Below are 19,802 nucleotides of genomic sequence, written 5' to 3' on the forward strand. Positions count from 1 at the left end.
TGTGTGTGTGTGTGTAGTACTGGTGGAGACCTTCCAGGTGGTGGGAAGTAGCCCACTGTCAGGCTTCCAGAATGGAGCTGGGATTTGCGATCCTAGACCAAGCCCCCTGAGAGGGCGAGGTTGGGGCTGAGGGGGGGCAGCCCTTTGGGACAGACCACTAGGCTGGGGTGAGAGGGGCTTTTAGGCTACTGGGGTCTGCTCCAAGGGCCCTAGCCCAACACCAGTGGGAAGGATGTGATGTTTTTGGACAACAGGAGACCTCCCCCAACGCTTGGCCTTTTCCCTACTGGGATTTGCTGTGCTAAAGGGCCATTTTACAACCTTGTTTGCCCATTAAAGTAGTTCTGTCCATTTATTAGAATTTGGAGGAGTTTGGGGGATCGTTTTTGTGAATCCTGAAACCAAAACCAACATATTCTGGGGGTTTTTTAGACAGTTTTGGTATTTCTTTAACTTCCTTCCTTCCTTCCTTCCTTCCTTCCTTCCTTCCTTCCTTCCTTCCTTCCTTCCTTCCTTTTAAAATTTTGACTTGCCATTACTTTGAGCCAGTTACATCTATGCGGATGGTCAGACCATGTTTTCATTAGCTTTTCTAGTTCTCTCTGGCTCTCAGTGAAATGCATGAAAGCAAATTGGATGAAAAAGAATTGCCAACCACAAGTGCACAAATAACTCAGGGAACCCCTCATGTGATGTTAGAAGATTTATGCTCATTTTTAAGACCATTGCGTCTGTTGTCCACGTTATTTTGCCTTTTATTTTGTTTGCTTTGCATTTGTTTTTCAGCCAGCGATTCATGCCTTCATGAACAGAAGGTGTTTTGAGGCCACGGAGGCCCTACTACGCACCGGGCCCTTTTCCAGGCCATGCACAGGGCAGGCTAGGTCCCCACCCTGGTGGGGCTCACATTCCAGCCAGCGGGGGGGTGACGGATGATGGGCAGCAGACTTTGGAACTGACACAGTTACAGGACACGTTAGAGGAATGCCATGGAAAAACAGGGAAACAATAGCAGGGTAGCAGGGGCGGGCGGGCTGGGCAGATGCTCTGCCAAACTTCATCCCAGAAAAAGCCCAGACTTCCACGGGGTTGGAGAGACAGCGGCTTCTTTTGTTCGGCGTCCTGCAAAGGGTAATAAAATGGCCTTTTATGTCTTCACCTGGGAGCAAAGAGGGTGAGGAGAGCTCAGGGAGCCCATTCTCCTCTGGAGCCAGCATTCCTGCTGGTGCCCGGCCTCTCTGCCTCTGCGCGGTGGGCTGACTTGAGGTGCAAGCTGGCTCAGAGAGGTCAGGCCCTGGAGTTAGGCCGACCTGGGTTCAAGTCCAGGCTCCAGCCTTCTTGTTTTCCCCCAGGAGAGAGATTCCTATTCACTCATCCATTTGTCTGAGCATAGACAAATGAGGAGCTCTGTGCCTCAGTTTCCCCGTCTGTAAAGTGGAGGTGATACTAGCACCCACTTAGAGGGCTTTGGGAGGATAATGAATTAAGACTGTATATGAGAAGTGCTTAGTGGAATGTGCCAGGCCCAGAGTTAAGTGCTAGCTGTTATTATCTACTATATAGGATTGAGCTGGGATATATAAAGCACTTAACATGGGCCATGGCTCACAGTGGCATTCCCCTCTCCCCCGTAACCTGTCCCCAATCTCTAACCCAGTCTTGGGCTGCCAACCTGCCTCTTCCTCAGTCCTGGTTGAGATTCACTCCCTGCGCTGGGGCAAGTCACAGGTCCCCAGGGAGAACGTGCTGGGGATGCAGGCCCAGTCTGAGTGAAGGCCCCGTGGTGAGCAGGGTCTAGCGGCTTCCCTGCTGGGGGCTGGCCAGAGGCACCCATCTGGTTTGAGTTCCCGGCGCCTCACTCCCTGCACTAACCCACAGCCTGGCTCTGAGCCTCCGGGCCAGCGCCTTATTTGGGTCTTCTCCACCCCCCCACCCCCCCCCCCCCCCCCCCCCCCGACAGCACTTTTTGGCCTTAAAAGGCAGGCCTGGGGGGCGGAGGGGGGCAGTTGCTACCGCTGGCTCTGGAGCCCTTCCAGCTGTGCCCCCTGCCCCTGGCTTGGCCAGCCCCATCCCTTTGGCTGTGGAGAAAATCAGGCCCCCAAAGCCAGACCGGCCAGGGCAGCCGGCTCTCCATAGGGATGGTGGCAGGGGTGGGCTCCTGGAACACAGCCCCCCTTGCCCTCCCAGGCAGCCAGCCTCCCTCTGGTTTTTATTTAAAACCAGGGCTGGATCCACTTCTGTGTCTTCTTACCAACTGGGGCAGGGAGAGGGTGGACAGCGATGTCCCAGCTGCCTACTGTGTGCCCCATGCACTGCTTGGCACACATTGCCTTCCTCGGGCCTCACGCCAGCCTGGGAGATGTAGTGGCCTTAGGACCCCATTTTACGGATGGGAAAATAGGCGGGTCTGAAGAGGACAAGTCGCACAGGTCAGCAAGTAGCAGGGCTGGGACCTGGCCTTGCATCTGTTAGCTCTAAGTTCTTAACCCATGCAGCTTGCCGGGGTCCCTGGGGAAGCCTCACCATGGCCCCCACCCATTGCCAGCCCCTGTCCCCAACCCCATCAGGTTGGCTCTCTTGTTCCAGTTCAGCCCAGCTCATGCTGTGTGATCCCGGGAAACTGTCCCACCTCTCTGGGCCTCTGTCTCCCTCTGCGCTAAGGGGAGTAGGGATCCCTGCTGGGGCAACAGCAGCAGACGGGCAGGGGCGGGTCTGAAACAAGAATGGTGCAGGCCAGCAGGGCCCTCACCCCTGTTGTCCCTCAGTTGCAGGCTCCTCTGGCTTCGTGGAGCCCGGGTGGTCCGGCAACGCCATGCGACGGATGGCGCTTCGGCCCACAGCCTTCTCAGGTGGGTGCTGGGGCAGCTGCTTGGGGTCCCTCCAGTTTAGGGGAGGCCTGGTAGGGGCCCGGGCAATGTGGTGATGGTCCTGAGGCCGGCTGGGTCCCCCAGTGTAGGGTTAGGGGGCGTGCCCACCCCAGGGCCCTAGAGGGAGTCCGACCTGGGCCCAGCACCCCAAGACCCATGACCCGCAGACACGGGCCCAAGCCCCCAGTTTCCTCTTTTTATTGAAAGGATGCTTTTCTAAGCATCTGCAATGAGTGAGGCACTGTGCCAGGTGCTTTCCATTGTCAACTCATTTAAACCTCCCAGCCCCAGGAAGGCATCATTGTCCCCATGTTAAAGAGGAGGAAGCTGAGGGTCAGAGAGGAGACCTGCCCTGCCCAAGGCCCAGAGCCAGGAAGGGGCAGCACTGGGACTCGACCCCAGACTTTGTGCTCATTAAGGACTCACCCCACCCTTGCTCTGAGCTCAGTGTCCTCAGATGTGAACTGGAGTGACACTCGTCCCAACACCCAGGATCATGGAGAGACGAGCCTGAAAGCACTAGTCCCTGTAGGCGGCCGCTGGGAGGTTGAGGTTGCATAACGGGCCAGAACTGCTATGGATCACTTAGGGGTATCGGTGGGGAGGCCAAAGGAGCTGGTAGGTAGCTTGTGGAGGGAGGGATCAGAGGGGGGCACCTCTGAGGCCAGCGCAGTCCAGGCTGTGATGTGTCAGTCCCTAAAGCCGGCAAGCCCAGGCCAGCCCCACCCAGGGAGAAGCAACAGGATTTCCTGCCCTGGCTTCGAGGGAAGGAGGCATCTGGGATGCCAAGGCTGTAGGAGGTGGGTCCCTGGCTCTGCTCTGGAGGCTCTGGAGCCAAAGGAAACCCTCAGGGCATGGCTATAGCCCCTTCCCTGTGCTGGGTCATCTCATGGGTTGGGTTCATCAGGTGTCTGTCCCCTTCTATTCTGCCCCCCACCCCGGGGCTGAGGGGCTCCACAGGGAACCTGAGACACCTGGCCCCAGCCTCCTCCCTCCCTGCAGGTTGCCTCAACTGCAGCAAAGTGTCAGAGCTGACCGAGAGGCTGAAGGTGCTGGAGGCCAAGGTGGGTGAGCAGCTGCCCCTCCTCTGCCCCCCTACCCCCTCCCTACACCCCCACACCCCATCGGCTCATCATTCTCACAGTGCAGCTGAGCTGAGCTTTAACACCCACGAGCAGGTGGCCTCCCTAGCAGGCGCCCACCACCCTCCAGAACAAGCTAGCCTCCCTTCCGTGCCCATCCCCAGGAAGCCTGCTCAGAGTCAGATGGCCTGCCTGCTCCTTTCCCCGGGGAGGCCCACAAAGGTCCCCTGTGCAGCCTCATCCCCATCCCAGCCAGAGATTTGCAGACATCTCCCAGAGCCCATGGCTGGGTCCCCTACTTGCCCTGTCACTTTTGCCCTTTATCCCCCCACACCCACACCACCATAATAATACTGTCTTCCCAGTTTCCAAAGCAAAACATCTTTGGGCATCTCAAGTTATTTCAAGATAAAAAGGTTTTAGCAATTAGGAAGTAAGACATTCTAGGGGCATCTGGGTGGCTCAGTCGGTTGAGCGGCCGACTCTTCATTTCGGCTCAGGTCATGATCTGGGCGTTGTGAGATGGAGCCCCGCATTGGGCTCTGCACTCAGGGGGGAGTCTGCTTGAGATTCTCTCCCTCTGCCCCTCCCCTGCCTCTTGCTCATGCAAGCACATGCACGCGCTCGCTCTCTCTCTCTCTAAAATAATCTTTAAAAAAAAAAAAGTAAGACATTCTAAATTTAGAAACATGAAATACTCGGAACTGTGAAAAACCTACCAGAAAACCATCTGCAGCGGTCACTTGTGTCCCCAGAGGGAGTGGCAGTCAACATTTAAGCATCTTTTCTTCCAGATTTTCTAAGCACACATAGAGACATATATACTTAACCTGCATATCTTTTCCTCCGTCACTCTGGGAATTTATCTTAAGGAGAGTCAATGTGAAGATGTTTACCAGAATGTTAATAATGGATAGGGAAATTTGGAAACCAGACGGCCGGAGGGGTGGTTTTTGTGGAATTAGTGTACATGGCTCGGTGGAATACCAGACAGACAGCCATCCACAACACCTCCATTTTGTCACATGTGTCGGGGGGAAAACCAAGCTTCTGGTTTTCCAGCATGTGCTAGTACCCCGGTTATGAGGTGTGGGAGCTCCAGGAAGCCCACACTGCTCCCCAGGGCTTCCTCCCGGGAGAGCCGGTATGAGGGGCTCAGTCTCAGATCTGGGGCGTGGTTCTCTGTTCAGGGTCTGCACAAGAGTTTCAGCTGTTCTCTGGACGGGACCACATGACCCCCCACCCCCAGTCAGTGGGCATTCTGGCCCCCCCTTTTTAAAGATTTTATTTATTTGTTTGTTTGTTTATTTTTTATTTTTTTATTTATTTTAGAGAGAGAGTGCACATGAGCAGGAGAGAAGGGACAGGGGGGAGGAGAGAGAGAATCCCAAGCAGACTCTGCGCTAAGTGCGGAGCCCGATGAGGGGATTGATCTCACAACCCTGAGGTCACAACCTGAGCTGAAATCAACGGTCGGATGCTTAACCGACTGAGCCACCCAGGGCACCTCTGGCCCCTGTTTAATCCTTGGTCAGTGGCTCAGCAGACACCTCTGACCTTTCAGAGACTCCCCCACCCTGGGTCCCAAAGTGGTTTTGTATACACCCCAGGGCCTCTAGTTCATGTCAGACCCCCCCCCAAACTTCCCTCCAAATTTAGTAAAAATCCTTCCAGCCTGTGGTGCTTTAAGAGACCAAGAGAAGTTTCAGATTATTGATGCAGGTCAGTGTGGGAAAAACTGCACGGCCCAGCAAACACAGCGACCCAAAGCTCCACTTGGGTGGCAGTGACCGTGTGTATTGGCTTTCCTAAGGACGAATTGTGCAGTTTGAAAATCAGTCATTTCTGAGCCCTGGGTCTCCACTCCAAGCTGGGTTCTGCTGGGTGCACGGGCCTCCTGCGCCCAACACGGGGGCCCCACAGCTGGCCTGTCCCTGGTGAGACCCTGAATCCTACCCTGCCTTCCTCTTCTTCCACAGGTGGCAGTGCTCACTGTCACTGAGCGGGCAGTGCTCCCGACCCCAGCTGCCCCCGGGGACCCCGTCCCACTATGGGGCTCCCCAGGTGCCCAGGGCAGCCCCGGGGATGAAGGCCTCCGAGGTGAGTGGGTCAGTAGGGGGCATGTTCCCACGTGGGAATGAATCGAGGGAGTGATTCCAGTCCCCACCCTGCTGACTCCCAGCTTGACACCCTTCTGGGCCTCGGTCTTCCCAGTTCTCCAGTGGGCCTGAGGGGACGGGGCCCGGCAGCCCCATTGCCCCTGTCCCACACAGTGGACCTGGGGGCAGGGACCCTGGATGACACTGACCCCTGCCTACCCCCTTGCCCCAGGGCTACCCAGAGCCAGAGAGAACATGAGGGCCCCATTGCTCCCTCAAGATGGTAGGGCTGGCTGAGGGGCTGGGGCCAGCGTCGGGCAAGCTCTGCCAAGCTGATGAACTTTCTCCCCCAGATCGAGTTGGTGGCCAGGGGCTTCCTGGGCCCACTGGCCCCAAGGGAGACACTGGCAGCCGAGGCCCAATGGGGATGAGAGGCCCACCAGGTGAGTGCCCACAGCACTGCCCCTACCCCCAGCTATCCAGGTCAGCCCTGTCAGTGAACGCTTCCTTGGCCAAGGGTAGCCTGGGCCCCTTCCACCCACTTGTGTCTCAGCTCACCACCCCTCCACTTGCGCCTGGGCTCCCTGAAGCCCTCTTTTGCATTCACTGGACCTATGCTTCCTGGGCACCTACCCTAGCAGGCTCTGAGCTGGGCACTGGGGTGGGGTCAGATCTGTCCCTGCCTCCTGGAGCTCCCAGACCAGTGTGGGGGGGGGGCCCAGGCAGTGGAGAAACAGCAATGCCCCCCACCATGTGACCAGGGTTCTTCTGGGGGACGTTGCAGGTATGGGAGGCCCAAGGAAGGAAGCGTAGACCCAGCCTGGATGGGGTGAGGGGTGGGGAGGGCTTCCTGGTAGGAGTAACATCTTAGCTGAGGCCTAAAGGATGACTTGAAGGGACACCAGGCAGAGCAAAGGGAGGACTGATAGAGGGAGCAACTCATTCAGAAGCCTGGAAGGGAGAGAAGAGAACATTCTGGAAATCAACATTTCCTAAGAATCTGCTGTGCACCAAGTGTCCATTGTCCTAAAGCCCCTGGAGAGAGCTGTTCACCCCCCTACATGGCCAAGGAAGTCAGAGCCAGGACAGGCCTGGGCCTGTGGCCTCTGGAGCCCTCTTATACCCCATGCCGCCAGGCTGCCTTGTCCTGCCCTCTGGAAGCCACCCTGGGTCTGCCTGCCTCCTAGATGCCCACCAACTCCCTGGTTCCATTGTAGGTCCTCAGGGCCCCCCAGGAAGCCCTGGCCAGGCTGGAGCTGTGGGCGCCCCTGGAGAGAAGGGACCTCCAGGCCTACCCGGGCCTCCTGGCCCCCCGGGGCCCCCTGGGCCCCCAGCCCCTGTTGGACCACCCCACACCCGGAACCCCCAGTATGGTGAGTCCTGCGGGGGTCACGACAGATAATGGTGGGGGTGGGGGCAAGGTTGGCATAACCATCAGCCCAGTACCGCTGCCATCTGCTAGGAACCTTCTGTTTACCTTGCCTTTGGTCAGCTACGTGTCGCCCAGTCTTCCAACAGATGCCACTGTCCTCCTCTGTTCTCAGATGAGGAAAACTGAGGGCCAGAGAGGGGAGATCACATAGCCAGGACTTGGGGGGCGGGGCTGGCTTCAAACCCAGGCGTCCTCCAGAGCCTGTGCTTGGAACCACCGGCCTGAGGCCCTCCTGCCAAGCGTTGGAGCTGGCCAGGATCCAGCCCTCAGAGCACCGGAAGGCTCAAGGTCTGGCAGCAGGAAATGAGCTCTGTGCTCCCTGGCCCTGTGCTCAGAGAGCTCCCCCCAACCCTCGCCCAGCGGGACCCTGACGTGTATCCTTCGCCTCCTCCCCAGCCTGACCTACATGCATGCTGCCAGTGGTCAGAGCTTGGAGGGCCACATTCAATCCTACCTGTGCCCTATCTCTAGTGTATGGCTGGGCACCATTCATGTATTCCCCCATCCTGCCGTTCATTCCATCTCACCACTCCTCCTTCCCCAAGCCTCAGTTTCTTCATCTGTACAATGGGGAGACTGACTGTACAGTTCTCCCAGAGCTCCATGACCCCCATGCACAGAAGCCCGGTGCAAAGTAGGTGGTCAATAAACAGTAGCTTTTACTATTATTCCCATTTGACGTGGCAGTACAGGCTCAGCGAGGTGGAGTCTTGCGGGATGTCACCAGCTAGACTGTGGTAAGGTTAGAACCCAGGTCTCCCTGCCTCCTGGTCCCGTGGGACCAGTACTCTCCACACTCCCCACCCTTGGAGCATTTGTCTGGTAGCCCCAACCACACTGCCGGTTATCCCACAGGGCAGTCCCAGCTGGCTTGGCGGAGGTGGCGGGTAAAGACTGACTGCCATACTCCAGCCCAGCCCTGCTGACTCACCATCTTCCTCCTCCCAGGGGACCCGTTACTGTCCAATACCTTCACTGAGACCAGCAGCCACTGGCCCCAGGGACCAGCTGGACTCCCAGGCCCCCCAGGGCCCATGGGTAAGTTGAGTCCAGGTCTAGGGTAAGGGGTAGTGTTGGGAAATGGCAGAGGGACTAGGGCTGTGGCTCTCAGGAGGGAGCGGATGGTGGACTTCCTGGCATTGTACTTTGTTTCAGTCCTGAGGACATCCTGTCTTATTCCAGGTCCCCCTGGACTTCCTGGTCCCATGGGCATCCCTGGGAGTCCTGGACACATGGTGGGTAGTTCTCCAGTTGCTCTCATTCATCTGTCCATCCATTCATCCACCCACCCACTTAATCAGTCCACATATCCATCCATCCTTCATTCATTCATTCAAGCATTTATGGAGCACTTAATATGCAAACTACTTTCCATAAATCTTTTCATTCAGTCCATGTAAGGAGAAACAAGTATTGTCAGCACATGCGGCCAGGAAAGGTAGAGGTTCTTGACCTAGGGCTGCTGCCAGCACATGGCAACTTCCGGATCAGGGCAGGGACTCTCTGACTCCAGGGCCATAACTCTGAACCCTGAGCTGTACAAAGTCACTGCTGTGTGCCAGGCACTGGGAGTGTGATAAAGAACCCAGAGGCCCAGGCCAAACTGAGGCTCCCTCCTTGACCCCTCTGCCCTACCAAGTCCCTGCCCACCCCATCCTGCCTCAGCACAAGAGTGAGGCCCTGTCTTGTTGCTCAGGGACCTCCAGGCCCCACTGGACCCAAAGGAATCTCTGGCAACCCAGGAGAGAAGGGAGAGAGAGTGAGTACTGAGGCAACCCTTGGTGGAAGATTCTGGGGAGTCCTGGGGTCCCTGGGTCACACCCACCAATAGCTGACTTCGTACCTCTCCTCCCTCCCACACAGGGACTGCGTGGGGAGCCTGGCCCCCAAGGCTCCACAGGGCAGCGGGTGAGTGATGCTGCCCCCCCTTACAGCACCCCCCTGGGATCCCACAGGTCCAGACCCTGCTCTGGCTCCTTGCACTGCAACCAGAGCTCCCGACTCTCCCTCCTGTCCAGGGCATGGTCCATCTCTCTCTTTCCTTGTCTCTGGGTCCTGTCAGCCTCTTAGGATCAGGTCACATCCCTCTCGTTCACTTGGGCTCTTTGTCTCTGTATCCGTTTCTCTGTCTCTCTCTTTCTTCTGTGTCTCTGTCTGACACTCTATATTTATCTTCTTTCACTCTCCATCTTTCCATCTATGATTGTAGATTTGTCTATTTCTCCCTTTAGTTTGGTCAATTTTTGCTTAGTGTGTTTTGAAGCTTTGTTATTAGGTGCATACATGTTCAGGATTTTAATGTCAACTTTATGAAATTAATATCTTTCTCTCTAGTGATACTCCTTGTTCTGTATTCTACTTTGATACTAAAATAAACACACCAGCTTTCTTATTCTTAGCATTTGCATAGTATATCTTTTTCAATCCTTTTGCTTTCAACACTGTCTTTCTATTTAAAGTATATCTCTGGTAAACAGCGTATACTTGGGACTTATTTTTTAAACCATCTTGACTGTTGAGTTCATTTACATTTAATGATATGTAGAATTATTAATATGGTTCCATTTGTCAACCATCTTGCTATTTGTGTTCTATTTACCCCATCTTCTTAATTTTTCCCCTTTTTCCTGTCTTCATTTAGATTGAGTACTGTTTACAGTCCCATTTTATCTCTTCCAATGACTTTGTGTTACTTTTTCACAGTTGCTCTAAGGATAACAATATGCATCCTTGACTTATCACAATTTGCTTCAATTAATATTATACCACTTCATATGTAAATAGGAATATTACAACTGTATAATTTGCCCCCTTCTAACCCTGCTCTATCACTGTCATATATTTCACTCTGCATTTGTTATAATCCCAACAATGCATTGTTGTTACTGCTTTGAACAGTTGCCTTTGAAAGAAGTTAGGAAAATAGTCTTTCACATCTACCGATATATTTATCATTTCTAATGATTTCCTGTAGCTCCAGATTCTATCTGGTATCATTGTCTTCAGCCTAAAGAATGTCCTTTAGCTCTGCCTGTATGGGTCTGCTGGCAACAAATCCTCCCTGCTTTTTATCTAAAACTGTCGTCATTTTACCTTAAATTTCTTTTTAAAGATGTATTTATTTATTTGAGAGAGAGCAAGCACATGCGATGATGGGCAGAGGGAGCGAGTCATCAAGCAGACTCCCTGCTGAGTGGGGAGCCCGACGTGAGGCTCAGTCTCACAACCCATGAGATCACAACCTGAGCCGAAACCAAGAGTCAACCACTTAAGTAACTGAGCCAACCAGGAGCCCCTACCTTAATTTTTTGAAAGATATTTTCAATTGGATATACAATGATAGTTTGGCAGTTTTCCTCCCTTTTAGCACTTTAAATATGTTGTTCCATGCATGGTCTTCTGGCTGACATAGAGAATTACAACTTCTCATGAGAAGTTGGTTGTGGTTCTTGTTGTTCCCCTGCATGTTATACGTCTTTTTTCTTTGGCTTTTAAGATTTTCTCTTTACCTTTGGTTTTCAACAGGTTGATCATGAGATAGTTGGGTGTGATTTTGTGTTCATCCTTCTTTGAGTTTGCTAAGATTACTAGATCAGTAAGGCTGCCAGGATTTTTGTTTTGGTTGGTTGTTTTGCTTAATTGATAAAGTTATTTTTAGAGAGCATTTTTGGGGGTTCACAGAAAAATTGAGCAGCAAGTACAGAGAATTTCCATATACTCCCTGTCCTCAAATATGCCCAGCTTCTCCCACTATCAGCATCTCACATACAATGGTACATTGGGTACAACTGAATCCACATTGACCCATTATCACCCTAAGTCCATAGTTTACATTAGGGTTCCCTCTTGGTGTTGTACATTCTATAGTATTGATAGATGTATGCTGTTATGTATCCACCATTGTAGTATCATATAGAGTAGCTCCGCTGACCTAAAAATCCTTGGTGCTCTACCCTTCATCCCTCCCTCTTCACTAATATGCATTTAAAGTTCCTCCATGTCTTTTCATGGTTTGATAACTCATTTCTCTTTAGCTGTAAATAATATTCCATCATATGTACCACAGTTTGTTTATCCATTCACCTACTAAAAGACACCTTGGTTTCTTCCAAGTTTTGGCAGTTATGAATAAACATCCATGTGCAGGGTTTTGTGTGGACATGTTTTCAGTTCATTTGGGTAAATGTTAATGAGTGCAATTGCTGGATCATATAGTATGTTTAGTTTTGTAAGAAACTTTTCTGTGAGAAACACACTGTATGTGTGTGTGTATGTGTATATGTGGTGAGAACACTTAAGATCTACTCTCTTAGCAAATTGCAGTTACATGATACAGTATCGTTAACTACAGTCACCATACTGTATGTGAAATCCTCAGAACTTAGTCATGTTATAACTGACAATTGATATTCCTTTATCAATTTTCCCATTTCCCATCCCCTGCCCCAGGCCCGGGCAACCACCATTCTACTGTTTCTGTTTCTCTGTGTTGTTTTGGTTTTTTTTTTAAGATTCCACATATAAGTGATACCATGCAGTATTTGTCTTTCTCTGTCTGGTTTATTTCACTTAGCATAATGCCCTCCAGGGTCATCCATGTTGTCACAAATGGAAAAATTTCCTTCTTTTTTAAAGGATAAATAACATTGCATTATATATATACATACGTACATACACACATATATACACGGCATATTTCATTTATCCGTTCATCCATTGACAAGCACTAAGGTTGTTTCCATATCTTGGCTTTTGTGAATAAATGCTACAGTGAACAAGGGAATGCAGATAATTCTTTGAGATAGTGATTTTGTTTTCTTTGGATAAATACCCAGAAGTGGGATCACTGGATTGTATGGTAATTCTATTTTTAATTTCTTAAGGAACCTCCATTCTGTTTTCCATAAAGTCTGTATCAATTTATATTCCTACCAACAGTGCACAAGGCTTCCCTTTTTCTCACATCCTCACCAGCTTTTGTTTTCTCTTGGGTTTTTATATATATAGAGAGAGAGAGACAACAGGTGTAAGGTGATATCTAAAGTTATGGTTTTGATTTGCATTTCCCTGATAATTAGTGATTTTTTTAAAGATTTTATTTATTTATTTGACAGAGAGAAAGAGAGCACAAGCTGGGGGAGTGGTGGGCAGAGGGAGAGGGAGAAGCAGGCTCCCGGCTGAACCCTGGGATTATGACCTAAGCCGAAGGCTTAACCTACTGAGCCACCCACCCTACTGAGCCCTGATAATTAGCGATCTTGAGCATCTCCTTACATACATATTGGCTGTTTGTGTATCTTCTTTGGGAAAATGTCTATTCAGGTCCTTGCCTATTTTTAATTGGGTTATTTGTTGGGTTGTTGTTTTCCAATTGAGTTGTATAAATTCCTTATATGTTTTGGATATCAACTCTTTATTAGATAGGTGGTTTGCAAATATTTTCTGCCATTCCATGGATTGCCTTTTGTTTTTCTTTTTCTTTTTCTTTCTTTTCTTTTCTTTTCTTTTTTTTTTTTGGTTGGTTTCCTTTGCTGTGCAAAAGCTTCTTATTTTTTATTTTTATTTTATTTTTGTTTAAGTAGGCTCCACAACCAGCAAGGAGCCCAACATGGGGCTTGAACTCACGATGCTGAGATCAAGAGTTGGGCACTTAAACTGAGCCACTCAGGTACCCCATTGCAAAAGCTTTTTAAAATTGGTTTTCTTATTGTTGAGTTTTAAGAGTTCTTTCTATATTTTGGATAATAGTCTTTTATCAGGTGTGTCTTTTGCAAATATTTTCTCCCAGTATGTGGCTTCTCTTCTCCTTCTCTTGACATTGTCTTTTGCAGAGCAGTTTTTAATTTTAATGAATTCCAGCTTATCAGTGATTTCTTTCATGGATTGTACTTTTGGTATTATATCTAAAACATCATCATCAAACCCAAGGTCATCTAAGTTTTCTCCTATGTTATCTTCTAGGAGTTCTATAGTTTTGCATTTTACGCTTAGATCTGTGATCCATATTTTTTTTTAAGACTTTATTTATTTATTTGACAGAGAGAGACACAGTGAGAGAGAGAACACAAGCAGGGGGAGTGGGAGAGAGAGAAGCAGGCTTCCGGCCAAAGAGGGAGTCCAAAGAAGGGCTCGATCCCAGGACCCTGGGATCATGACCTGAGCCAAAGGCAGACGCTTAATGACTGAGCCACCCAGACACCCCTGTGATCCATTTTGAGTTAATTTTTTGAAGGGTATGAGACCTGTGTCTAGATTCATTCTTTTGCCAATTGCATACTGTCTGATTATTGTAGCTTTATAGTAAGTCTTGAAGTAGGGTAGTGTTAGTCCTCTGACTTTGTTCTTCTCCTTTAATATTGAGTTGGCTATTCTGGGTCTTTCCCTTCTTTGTATAAACTTTGGAGTCAGCTGGTCAATATCCACAAAATATCTTGCTGGAATTTTGATTGGGATTACATTGAATCTATAGATCAAGTTGGGAAGAACTGACATCTCAACAATATTGAGTCCACCCATCCATGAACATGGAATAGCCCTCCATTTATTTAGTTCTTTGCAACTTTTCCTCAGAGTTTTGTGGTTTTCTTCATATAGATCTTATACATATTTCATCTGATTTATACTGAAGTATTTCGTTTTGGGGAGTGCTAATGTAAATGGTAATGTGTTTTTAATTTCAAATTCCCCTTATTCATTAATGGTATATAGGAAAGTGATTGACTTTTGTTTATTAGCCTTGTATCCTTCAACCTTGCTATAATTGCTTATTAGTTCCAAGAGTTTCTTTGTTGACTTTTTTCAGATTTTCTACATAGATAATCATGTCATTGGCAAACAAGGAAAATTTTATTTCTTCCTTCCCAATCTGTATACTTTTTGTTTCCTTTTCTTATTTCATTAGCTAGAACTTCCAGTATGATATTGATGACCATTGGTGAGAGCAGATATGCTTTCCTTGTTCTGATTTTAGCAGGAAAGTTTTGAGTTTCTCACCATTAACTATGATGTTAGTAGTAAGTTTATTGTAGATGTTCTTTATCAAGTTAAGGAAGTTCCCCTCTATCCCTAGTTTACTGAGTATTTATCATGAATGGGTGTTAGATTTTATCACATGCTTCTTCTGGACTTATTGATGTGATCATGTGATTTTTCTTCTTTAGTCTGTTGATGACAGATTGATTAATTGATTTTCAAATGTTAAAGTAGCCTTCCATACCTGTAATAAATCCCTCTTGGTCATGGTATATAATTTTTTAATACATCTTAGATTCCATTTGCTAATATTTTGTTGAAGAATTTTGCATCTATGTTCATGAGAGATATTGATCTGTAGTTTTCTTTTCTTATAGGGCTTTTGTCCAGTCTTGGTATTAGGGTAATGCTAGCTTCATAGAATGAGTTAGGACGTATTCCCTCTGCTTCTGTCCTCTGAAAGAGACTGTAAAGAATTGGTATAATTTCATTTTTTTGTTTTGCATGTGAGTGTCCAGTTGTTCCAGCATCATTTTGAAAAAGATTATCTTTGCTGCATTGCATTGTCTTTGCTCCTTTGTCAAAGATCAGTTAACTATGTTTATATTCCTGGGCTCTCTGTTCTGTTCCATTGATCTGTTTGTCTCTTCTTTCTCTTTGAATTATCCTGGCTAGGAGAATGTCAGTTTTACTGATTTTTTTCAAAGAACTAGCTTTTGGCTTTGTTGATTTTCTCTATTGATTTCCTGTTTTCAGTTTCATTGATTTCAGCTCTAATTTCTATTATTTCTTTTATTTTGCTTACTTTGGATTTAATTTGCTCTCCTTTTTCCTACTTTTCTAAGGCCAAAGCTTAGATTATTGATTTTGGATCTTCCTTCTTTCCTAATATATACATTCAATGCAATAATTTCCATCTAAGCATTGCTTTTGATACATCCCACAAATTTTGATAAGTTGTCATTTTATTTTTATGTAGTTCAAAGTATTTTAAAATGTCTCTTGAGATTTCCTATTTGACCCATGTGTTACTTGGAAGTCTGTTGTTTAATTTCCAAGTATTTGGGAAGTTTCCAGTTATCTTTCTGTTATTAATTTCTAGTTTAATTCCATTGTGGCCTAAGAACATGCATGGTATGATTTCTGTTCTTTGAAATTCATTGAGATATATTTTATGGCCCAGAATGTTCCACGTAAGCTTGAGAAGAATGTGTAATCTGTTTTTGGATGAAGTAGTTTATAGATGTCAGTTGTATCCAGTTGATAGATGGTATTGTTGATTTCAACTATGTTCTTTCTGATTTTCTGCCTGTCTAGATCTGTCCATTTCTGACAGAGGATGTTAGACTTTCCAACTAACTGATATAGCAGATTCCTGCATTTTTCCTTGCAGTTCTATCAGTTTTGGCCTCGTATATTTCGATGCTCTGTTGTTAGGCATATACACGTTAAGGATTGTTATGCCTTCATGGAGTATTTATCCCTTTATCATTATGTTTTGTCCCTCTTTATCCATGATAACTTTACTTTCTCTGAAGTTTGCTCTGTCTGAAATTAATATAGCTACTCCTGTTTTCTTCTGATTAGTGCTAGCATGGTGTATCTTTTTCCATCCCTTGGCTTTATATGTGTCTTTATATTTAAAGTGGCCTTCTTCTAGACAACATATAGTTGAGTCTTGGTTTTTTTATCCACTCTGACATTCCTTGACTTTTAATTGGTGTATTTAAACCATTGACATTTAGGGGCACCTGGCTGGCTCATTCTGTGGAGCACGCAACTCTTGATTTCAGGGTTATGAGTTCGAGCCCCACACTGCCTGTAGAGATTACATAAAAATAAAATTTTTTAAAAAATAAAAAAATAGGGGTGCCTGGGTGGCTCAGTCGTTAAGTGTCTGCCTTTGGCTCAGGTCATGATCCCAGGGTCCTTGGATCAAGCCCCACATCGGGCTCCTGGCTCTGCGGGAAGCCTGTTCTCCCTCTCCCACTCCCCCTGCTTGTGTTCCCTCTCTCGCTGTGTCTTTTTCTGTCAAAAAATAAAATCTTAAAAAAAAAATAAAAATAAAAAATAAACCATTGAGATTTAAAGGGATTATTAAATAAATATTTACCCTATTTTTTACTGTCTTCTATTTGTTGCTCTTATTCTTTGTTCCTATTTTGTCTTCTACAATTTTTCTGCCTTTTGCAGTTTTAATTCATCATTTTATATAATTCCACTTTCTCTCCTTTCTTGGCACATCAATTGCCCTTCCTTTTTCACTTTTTGTAGTGGTTTCCCCAAAGTCTGCAATATACATTTACAACTAACCCAAATCTACTTACAGATAACACTATACTGCTTCATGGTTAGTGCAAACACTTTATAATAAAATATTCTCAATTCTTCCCTCCTGTTCCTTTACATCATTGCTGTCATTCATCTCACTCATACATAATTATATGTAAATATATCTATATACACATACACACATATGCATAAGCATACATAATCAAATACATTGTTGGTATTACTATTTTGAACAAAGTGTTCAATTTGATCTATTAGATCAGTTAAGAATACAGGAAATAGGGACACCTGGGTGGCTCAGTCGGTTAAGTGTCTGCCTTCGGCTCAGGTCATGATCCCAGGTCCTGGGATCGAGTCCCGCATCGGGCTCCTTGCTCAGCGGGGAGCCTGCTCTCCCTCTGCCTGCTACGCGCCCCGCCCCCCGCTTGTGTTCTCTCTCTGACAAATAAATAAATTTAAAAAAAAAAGAATACAGGAAATAAAAGTTTGTACTTTACCTTCATTACTTCTCTGATGCTCTTCCTTTCATTATGTAGATCCCGAGTTTCTGACTTATCACTTCCCTCTCTTTGAAGATTTCCTTTTAACATTTCTTGCAAGGCAGATTACTGGCAACAAATTCCATCAGTCTTTGTTTTTCTGAGCAAGTCTTTCTTTCTCCTTCACTTCTGAAGGGTAATTTCATAGGGTGCAGAATTCTAGGTCAGTGGTTTTATTCTCTCAACACTTAAAATATTTCAGTCTGCTCTCTTCTTGCTGGAATGGTTTCTGAGAAGTTGGGTGGAAGTCTTATCTTTGTTCCCCTACAGAAGTTGATTTTTCCTCTGGCTTCTTTCAAGATACTTTTTTTTTTTTAACTTTGTCTTTTTCAAGTAATCTCTACACCCAAAATGGAGCTCAAACTCATGATCCTAAGATCAAGAGTCTCATGCTCTACCAACTGAGCCAACCAGGCGCCCCTTTCAAGATACTTTTTTATCTTTGATTTTCTGAAGTTTAAATATGATCTGTCCAGGGTATAGTATTTTTTTTGGCATTTATCCTGCTTGGTGTTCTCTGAACGTCCTGGATCTGTGGCTTGATGTCTGACAATTTGGGAAAATCCTGTCATTATCGCTTCGAATATTGCCTCTGTTCCTTTCTTTTTCTTCTCCTTCTGGTCTTCTCATTACATGTGTTACACTTTTTGTAATTGTCCCATCATTCTTGGATATTCTGTTCTGCTTTTTTCAGTCTTTTTTTCTCATTGCTTTTCAGTTTGGAAAGTTTCTAATTGTCATATTCTCAAGTTCAGAGATTCTTTCCTCTGCCATGCCCAGTGTACTAATGAGCCCTTCAAAGGCATTCTTCATTTCTGTTTCAAGTTTTTGATCTCTAGCATTTTTTTCAAATATACATGCAAAAAATTTTTAACCTGAAAAATCTAAATAATAATATTAAATTATATATTCATGTGCCCAACACCAAGCTTAAGAAGAAGAACCTTATCAGTACCTTTGAAATCCCCTATGTTCCCCTCCCTTGTCACTTTCTCCTTGAAAGGTATCTCTAAAGGAATATGAAATCTTGGCCAGGAAACTGAAGGACTTGTGACTGCAGGTAGTGTTTTCATTATTTTTTCCTGCTCTAGGTAGAACTTCAGGAAAGGGACAGTCTGGGAGATAAATGGCTGAAATTCTGTTGAATTTGTGTTTCTGGACCATGGCTCCTGATACTAGAAAGCAGGGCCTTTGCTAGAATTGAAGTATTTCTTAAGAGGCCTGGGAAGAATGGGATGACCCTTAGGTAACTGACTCTATGAAGAGCACCTACAACCAAAATCTAGCATTTCTTTTTGATTCTTAGAATTTCCATCTCTCTGCTCACATTATCCATCTGTTCTTGCATGTTGTCAATTTTTTCCATTAAAGCCTTTAGCATATTAATCATAGTTGTTTTTTAAAAATATTATTTATTTATTTGAGAGAGAGAGAGCATGAGCAGTGGGGAGGAGTAGAGGGAGAGGGAGAAACAGACTCCCCACTGAGCAGGGAGCCTGATGTGGGGCTTGATGTGGGGCTCCCAGGACACCAAGATCATGACCTGAGCTGGAGGCAGACACTTAACTGACTGAGCCACCCAGGTGCCCCATATAGTTGTTTTTTTTTAATTCCTGGTCTGATAATTTCAACATCTGTGCTGTATCTGACTCTGGTTCTGGTATTTGCTCAGTCTCTTAAAACTGTGTTTTTTGTCTGTTAGTATGCCTTGTAATTTTTAAAAATTTTTTAAATTTAAATTCAATTTAATTAACATATAGTGTATTATTAGTTTCAGAGGTAGAATTTAGTGATTCATCAGTTGCATACAACATCCAGTGCTCTTTCCATCAAGTGCCTTCCTTAATGCCCATCCCCCAGTTACCCCATCCCCCCCACCGACCTCCCCTCCCGCAACCCTCAGTTTGTTTCCTATAGTTAAGAGTCTCTTAGGGTGGGGAGCCTGGGTGGCTCAGTCAGTTAAGTGTCTGCCTTCAGCTCAGGTTATGATCTCAGGGTCCTGGGATCAAGCTCTGAGTCGGGCTCCCTGCTCATCAGGAAGCCTGCTTCTCCCTCTCCTGCTCCCCCTGCTTGTGTTCCCTCTCTCACTGTCTCTCTCTCTCAAATAAATAAACAAAAAATCTTGAAATATCATTAAAAAAAAAAGAGTGTCAAAAAAAAAAACAAAAACTTTTGCACAGCAAAGGAAACAATCAACAAAACTCAAAGGCAGCCTACGGAATACCTTGTAATTTTTTGTTGGAAGGTAAGCATGATGTACTGGGTGAAAGGAACGGCAATAAAGAGACTTTAGTAATGTAGTGGTTAGGTGTGTAGGGGGAGGAAGCGTTCTGTAGTCCTGTGGTTAAGCCTCAGTCTTTCAGTAAGCCTGTACCCCTGGACTGTGAACTTCACCAGTGCTTCTTAATTTCTTTTTTGTTTTGTTTTGTTTTGTTTTTTGGTGGGGGTTGTTTTTCCCTGTTAGTTGGGACAAGATGGCTAGCAGGGACAGAGCTGGGCTATTTCTCTTCCCGAACGTG

The 19,802-nt window shown here is 46.7% G+C and overlaps 1 protein-coding gene across 5 annotated transcripts in view; it reads left to right on the forward strand.

Annotated features, from left to right (window-relative positions):
* The window catches only part of LOC112813186 (RNA-binding protein EWS), an 80,616-nt gene that overhangs the window by 12,022 nt on the left and 48,792 nt on the right, over positions 1 to 19,802 (forward strand). For all 5 annotated transcript variants that reach the window (XM_025858172.2, XM_025858173.2, XM_073886829.1 and 2 more), the window contains exons 4-12: positions 2,766 to 2,849; positions 3,870 to 3,931; positions 5,929 to 6,049; positions 6,402 to 6,491; positions 7,266 to 7,421; positions 8,429 to 8,518; positions 8,663 to 8,715; positions 9,177 to 9,239; positions 9,344 to 9,388. In XM_025858172.2, the coding sequence (XP_025713957.1) occupies positions 2,766 to 2,849; positions 3,870 to 3,931; positions 5,929 to 6,049; positions 6,402 to 6,491; positions 7,266 to 7,421; positions 8,429 to 8,518; positions 8,663 to 8,715; positions 9,177 to 9,239; positions 9,344 to 9,388 (764 nt within the window). The remainder of the gene's footprint in view (positions 1 to 2,765; positions 2,850 to 3,869; positions 3,932 to 5,928; positions 6,050 to 6,401; positions 6,492 to 7,265; positions 7,422 to 8,428; positions 8,519 to 8,662; positions 8,716 to 9,176; positions 9,240 to 9,343; positions 9,389 to 19,802) is intronic.

This window comes from Callorhinus ursinus, unplaced genomic scaffold (assembly GCF_003265705.2).
Source record: "Callorhinus ursinus isolate GAN/ISIS: 27379988/994484 unplaced genomic scaffold, GSC_fseal_2.0 scaffold72, whole genome shotgun sequence".
Taxonomy (NCBI): Eukaryota; Metazoa; Chordata; class Mammalia; order Carnivora; family Otariidae; genus Callorhinus; species Callorhinus ursinus.